Source organism: Acanthaster planci, linkage group LG16, assembly GCF_054643075.1.
Source record: "Acanthaster planci isolate LZ-2023a linkage group LG16, COTS_SCS, whole genome shotgun sequence".
NCBI classification, from domain to species: Eukaryota; Metazoa; Echinodermata; class Asteroidea; order Valvatida; family Acanthasteridae; genus Acanthaster; species Acanthaster planci.
In genome coordinates, this window is record NC_141792.1 from 4,810,605 (window position 1) to 4,817,532 (window position 6,928).

The window sequence follows — 6,928 nt, forward strand, 5'->3', positions numbered from 1 at the left end:
TGACTTGCGGTTTTGTTGCGGTAAAATAACGATCACACCAAAATGCTGGATCACGATCCACCTTTTCCCAATTGAAGTGGGAACACGGCCTTAAAATGGTGAGCATGGCATGCCACTCTCCACACAAGTTAAATACATATTTTATTATCCTACCATGTACTCAGGATCAATGAAGGGGTCATTAACTGCTACAACCTGGATATCATTTTTCTGAAGGGCAGCTCGTAATACCAGCCGGCCAATGCGACCAAATCTGACAAAAAAATTGAAACAAAATAATTTACACTGTTAAGTTTAAGCTGCAGTGCTCGCATTACAAGTAACTTAAATTCTAGCTTCATGGAACAGTACCTTCTCCGGATGCTATATCCTAATGATTCTTGGGAATGAAAAATAATCTACAATAAAGTCAAGAATTTTCCGCTTTGTGGAAAATCTGCAAAAATTGCGGATTTGGGGGTAGAAAGCAGAAAACAACATTCTCGGTAAAAAAAAAAATAAATGAAACAAATAAATATTTTTTTTTGTTTCTGCACAATTAACCAAATAAATATGAACCCAAATTAGGAATGACAACTCGTTTTCACTGTTTAACTCACTTTGAAAGTAACATTTGATAGCGTTTTCCCTACTGTTTTTCCTTTGCGATATCGCAGAAATTGGTATTGATTTCCTCCAGCTCCGCACCGCGGAGATCACACGTTACACTGGTCCCTGTTCCCTACAAAGTGCCCAGACGTCTCACGGCTTATGAATAAATCAATAGGGATGGGAAGAAGTCCAAGATCACAGTGGCATGGTGCGTGTAGGCCCTACATGTATCATTATGCCAAAGATACCTGTAGATGTACAATGTATGATGACTGTAGGCAGTACAGTACTGTACATACTGGTATATTGTAAGTACAAACAGTTTTTGTACACAAAACTCGGAAAGCGGAAGAAAGCAGAATTTGACTTTCAGAAAGCAGAAAATTCTTGACTTTAGTCTACATGTACTGGTACAGTAAATTTGCAGACTTCAACCTTAAGCCTCAAAGGGTCAAAACCACTTGGCCTTGAATGCTCCCAAAAACCAAAGGGCACCAAGGCCACTTTGAAATGTTTACTTATCATGCTTGTGGATGACTTTAACAGATATTCCTTCAATTTCGACATGGTGTTTAAATACAACTGGCAATTTTCAAGTTTCATTGTTTCTGTTCACATGCTGAGCAGTCTGCTTCAATTGTAAAAATAAAATTAAGTACTACTGTATTAACTTTTAATTACCATTTAGCATTGTGTCTTATTACTTCTCATGATGTCATAAAGGCAACACTGTATTTCAAAAATCAGTGTAATTACTCAAAAACAATGCAATTCAAACAAGTCCCTCACTGGGTCACAAACATTTATCTAATAAAAGCCAACTGTCATGCCCAGCGCCTGCGTGAGTACCAGTAAAATAGAGAAGAAAAAAATAAACTGGGTTGTACTTCTGTTGGCAATCCCAAAATAAGTGACTCGGTCTCAGAATGTGTAATGTACAGAATCCAACCTGTGCAGAATGTGTAATTATGTGCCACGACTTGTAATCAGTCTATGTGTAAAAGTAATTTGATGCCACGTTTTTAGAGTCCAACCACTCAACTACGTTGATATGGTTGTCATACAGTGCCATGTTGTCTACAGGGCCATGCAAAACTGGTCCGTAAAAAAACATAGTGCTCAGTGCAGCTGCCGGTGGTTAACAGAAATGTTAGCACTAAATCGTAACTTAAAAGTTGAAAGCAACTTTAAATACATGTAGGCCTACTGATTGTTGATGAGGGGTACGTCGGCCATGTGGCCGAAAGGTACGCGCTATTTTTAAAGGGCATCACAGCAATTCGCTGGGGCATCGCGGCAGTGGCCACTGTAAAGATCGAAGCCTGAATTTGTCTTCTTTGGACTAACATGTACATAAATGGTAAACAAAACTCAGAAGCAGGCAACTACACAATGTAGATGACCTACCCATTAATTCCAACCTTGGTGACCATAGTGATGCGGTGTTCTAGTCACTGCACTGGCTGATTACTGCAAGCAAATAAAAATTTGGATTCATATGTCAAGAATACCACAAGGCACATGTGTATGTATTGGTTTGCAATTTCTTTATGTACATGGATGTTTCAATTATAGACCAAAAATTGAGTTAACAGAGGAAAGAAGGGTAAAGTGCGAGCAATTATTAACGCGATCTTTCTAGGGTTTACTTTTGCATACAAAAATGACACTCGTTCAATATGACCTGGCCTCAATGCACACCCTTGTCCTATACAGCCATGTAAACCCCTTACACATGAATTATGGAAGCATACTGCTGCCACACTGAAATTGCCTAGTTGAAATATCTGTACTGCGAAAACAATGAGGGCAACAGCGGAACAAGTCACCTATGATTCTAGCAGTCCACTGAGCTGCACTGGTGATACTCGTGACTCCCTGTGTACTTTTATGGAACTATGGAAGAACATACATGAAAATGTAGCGGGGTGCATTTGGCCACAAATTTTGAGAACTTTCACGTGAGGGGAATTGACGTAACACTGTTCTTGTTTTGAAAGGACGTTACTATTATTATATTGGTTTATTTCTATCCATTTTTGCAGTTCAAAACTGCATTGCAATGGATTTAACAAAAAAAATTAACACCAAATTCTTTGACAACAATCACCATTACAGTTTACACATAAAAAGAAAACCATTAAAACATAACCAATGACCATTACAATACACACATAAGAACATTGCTAAAACATGTCCACTGCAAGTTACAGGTCAAAAAATATATTATTGTAACCTTAAAAATTTCAGTCCCATGTAAACGTATCACATAGACAATTACAATGCAAATATTTATGCCGAGAAAACTTATAAGAGGGGCATTCCTTCCCTTCAGAATTAAGGTAGGAAGCGCACTGGTGTAGTAATGTTTTGTTCAGCATCAGATATCAGGAACTGACGGCTTATTCCACAACATTCAAGTATGTTGAGGCAGAAAGAATTCAGAAAAAATGTCAGTGTGTTTAAGGGTTTTCTTGAAAAAGGATAATGAAATTTGATTACGTCTATTTGTCAAAGAATCTAAATTGAAATGCAATAAAGCCTGAGTGTATGACATATACGCGACCCCATAAATAATCTGTAAGGCACATTTCTGTACTGGTTCAAGCTGAGTCACCTGGTGCTTGGTAAGTGCCCTGTTCCACTCAGTAGCTGCACACAACTCCATCAATGGCCTGACAAAGTTTTTATGAGATTAATATGAGGCAAACCGTAACTTCCGAGAATCCTTAATATATATGTATGGATTTACTGTTGGCACATTTGACAATGCTGTCCAGATTTTATCCCATTTGAGATCACTTTGGATAATCACCCCCAAAACCTTGATAAGTTGTGTAATTCAAAGTTCAGAATCATCAACAGAAATAACAGGTATTAAAGGACTATGATACAAGACCAACGACTACATCAGTAGTTAATTTTGTATTTGTCCTGCCCGATATGTATTTAAACACTGTATACTCAGTTTATGCCCCAAAGGCTTGTGAAAAAACCCACAAGCATACTCGTGTGGAACTCGAACCCATGACCTCTTGCTTACTAGTGCAGACATCTTAACCACTCGACCACCGAGCTTGCTGGCGTTGGCTGGTTGGTTCGAATCAAATGTAAGATCAGTAGTACATGTAATAAGAATATGAAACCAAGCCATTTGGTCTGTCCTTAAGACAGACAAAACTTCCAGTTTCAATGTTCTGCAACAGGTGGAAAGGCTTGCGGTAGCACCATGCAAAGGAATATATCTCTCTTGTATCTGTGGTTCTGAAGAGAACCAGGAGTATACTCAACGTTTCGGACTGCGTGCTCAGTCTGTTGTCTCGACGGACTGTTGCTGTCCTTCACCATGAATAGGCCCTCCCCTGAAATCCCATCTTTCAATGTTCTATCGTCCTTGGTGACTAAGTGGGGCATTGGTATTAAGGCCTATTCCTCCTTTTCAGTTTTGGACGGGATCGGCCATACTAATGCTCCACGACACTAAATGTCCAGGGAAAATGGTCAGGGTTTTCACATTGTGAAGTCAGAAGTACCACTGAAGCCCCAAAAGTTTGCCTTCGGCATTTAAGAAAGACGTTAGGGGCCTAGGTGGTGATAACGGTGTTTTGGGTGAGTCTTTGGAATTTCTGAGAACCGTTTTCACTTCACTATTATCATTCTGTCATGTAGCCCCACAAATAGGGCTGTAGTGGCTCTCTTTTACAATCTGTCTCTTACATGTATCTGTCACCACCACAACCCTACTTCAAGGCATGTCTTAAATGCCTGAAATCCAAACTGCAGGATTGTCACAAACTTTGAAACCTAATATCTTCCGAAATGAACATGACTCAACAATTTTACTTACAAAGGCGTATTTCTCAGAGTTTGGACTTTCATACGAGCACCCTAAAGCTTTCCAGAATCCTAAATCTTCCGATGTATGGCGCCTTGAAAAACCCAGCCTGTACTATTAAATGCTGACCACGGGCGGCGCCATTTTGAAATGTCATAGGTGAATGAGGTGTCGGGTTGACAGGTTTGAGGTTTTGAGGTGTCATAGATGCATGACTCATGTAGTCACAGTATTGTTTAGTATAAGTTGCGCGCACTTTGCTTGTATACAGTATGTCCAAACAGAACATGCATATTAACGTTATTCAATTTCATCAGTTCCTTGTTCCTCTGTCACACAAAGTTTGACGAGGTACTAGTTTTGTATGGTAAAATGTATACAGAGCGCCTGTCGGGTGCCTTGAATTCCGACGCATGAAGCATTGCCTTCAATTTTCAAAATGGCGCCGCCCGTGGTCAGCATTTAATAGTACAGGCCGGGTTTTTCAAGGCGCCATACATCGGAAAATTTACAATTCTGGAAAGCTTTAGGGTGCTCATATGAAAGTCCAAACTCTGAGAAATACATGTACGCCGGTGTAAGTAAAATTGTCGAGTCAAGCTCATTTCGGAAGAATATTAGGATTCAAAGTTTGTGACAATCCTGCAGTTTGGATTTAAGGCATTTAAGACATGCCTTGAAGTAGGGTTATGGTGGCGACAGATAAGAGACAGATTCTAAAAGAGAGCCACTACAGCCTTACTTATTATGGGGCTACGTCCAAAATCGAAAAATGGAAACGCTCCACTTAGTAGAGCCAGCTAGCTGCACATATAAAATCCATCTGTGCCTTAGAGCATGCTAATATAGTTAGAAACGGTTGTGCAGTGTCTGGCCGGCCCGCCCCTAGCCCAGGTCTAACTACCACGGTATGCATTTCCAGAATGCAGATCCAGGTACATGTAATGTAGTAACGTGATACTCAAGCACAGTATCCGCATATCCGTTCGGCACGTAGTACACGTAGGCCTTGCTATACGGGTGCACATGTATGCTTGCAGCGAGCTGATCACGCCATCAGCTAGGCGTGTAAATCAGAAAACCTAGGCCTAATTTCCCAACTGTGCTCTGAATTCATTTCTTACCTTCAGTACTTTACTAGAAAATCAAACAGGATTACCTATATCGTAAATATCCATGGGAGAAAATCAAGTAACCTACCCTGATGATGCACCGTTCGCCTGGCTTTTTAAGTGAGCTGAATGAATCTCATCAACAATGCATGGTACATGAAGAGCGTGGCATCAGCATGGGCAGCGCGTGAACGTAATTTATAAGTAGGGGTCAACGGGGCCGCGAATTTTTTTCTGAGTGAACATGAATTATTCATGAGGTCTCATGAGACAGCACGCCGTGCACTATGGATGCGTTCGATTAGCTTACACGTGTAAGTCAAACTTACACCAGAGCGTTCGTTTAGCCATCACGTGATCCTCGTGCCTGCCCTGGTGTCAGCCACTACTACCCCAGCTGGCGAGCGGGTCTCTGGAGGCTGCCCGAGTGTAATGACGTCACGGATGGACTGTTAGAGCATGGACGTACATGATGGAACGTGGCGGGGACTTGACCTTTTTCCCAGAATGCCTTGGAAAACACAATGCAGCGTTCGATAAGCCTCATTTTGAGGCTTCCTTTTAGTGTAGGCCCTAACACTGGTGTGTTCAGGGAAGCTAATCGAACGCACCCTATGCATGGTACGGTGTTTTATATGATGTACTATACTGTTTACGACACACATTTCTCTCTCTCACTAGCCTCCCTACAGACGACGCAACTACACGACGCGACGGCACGACGGCTCCCTTGCGGGGACGGTGCCGTCGGGTCGCACCGTTGCCTCCTTGCCATTACATTTGTACACACACGATGCGTTGCGTCGTGTCGTCGCCCGTCGCGTCGTGCTGCCTTAGGTCCTTTCCATGTTGCATTTTTTGCCACCTAAACGTCGCCCCTTCCGTCGCCCGTCGCGTCGTACCGTCGTGCGTCGTGTCGTACGTCGTGTCGTGGATCGCGTCGCCTATTACGTCGCCTGAAGCACGAGGCGACGCACGACGCGACGCGTAGTGTGCTGTCGCCCTTTGTTTCTTGTTTCTTGGGCGCCTTTACTGATTTCTTTCATTTCTACCCCCGGTACTTGAATAGTAGGGTACAGTCCACTAATTCAAGCCCCATTGAAAACAGTGTAAAATCGGCACTGTTCAGGGCCCAATAACGTGCTTACCAACATCGTTGAGATTGCTGAAAAATTATTGTCCGGTCCCTAATCTTTTGATTTATTTTCAATTTATTGTGGGCTAACTAATTACATTTTTAATTATTCCCACAAAACAAAATCACCCCTGAAAAGTGATTTTTCCGAAGTCTGATTGCAGCCATTTTTCAAGTGGCAACCCTCAACCTTCTTGGGCACTTAGGACCATTTTTCAGTTGTAGTTTTTAGCCATTCTGCTCTCATAGGATAGC

General features: G+C 41.8%; 1 protein-coding gene across 3 annotated transcripts in view; it reads right to left on the bottom strand.

Annotated features, from left to right (window-relative positions):
* The window catches only part of LOC110985127 (glyceraldehyde-3-phosphate dehydrogenase-like), a 135,022-nt gene extending 128,629 nt beyond the window's left edge, over positions 1-6,393 (bottom strand). Inside the window, exons 1-3 of one of the 3 annotated variants that reach the window (XM_087147469.1) lie at positions 6,317-6,393; positions 1,999-2,061; positions 154-253 (exon numbers count right to left, since the gene is read on the bottom strand). In XM_087147469.1, coding sequence (XP_087003595.1) covers positions 154-253; positions 1,999-2,024 — 126 coding nt within the window. In that variant the 5' untranslated portion in view covers positions 2,025-2,061; positions 6,317-6,393. Of the gene's footprint in view, positions 1-153; positions 254-1,998; positions 2,062-5,626; positions 5,771-6,316 lie in introns of those variants that run through there. The other 2 variants (XM_087147470.1, XM_022245923.2) reach the window with 2 other exon arrangements.
* Between the last annotated feature and the right edge of the window lie 535 nt (positions 6,394-6,928).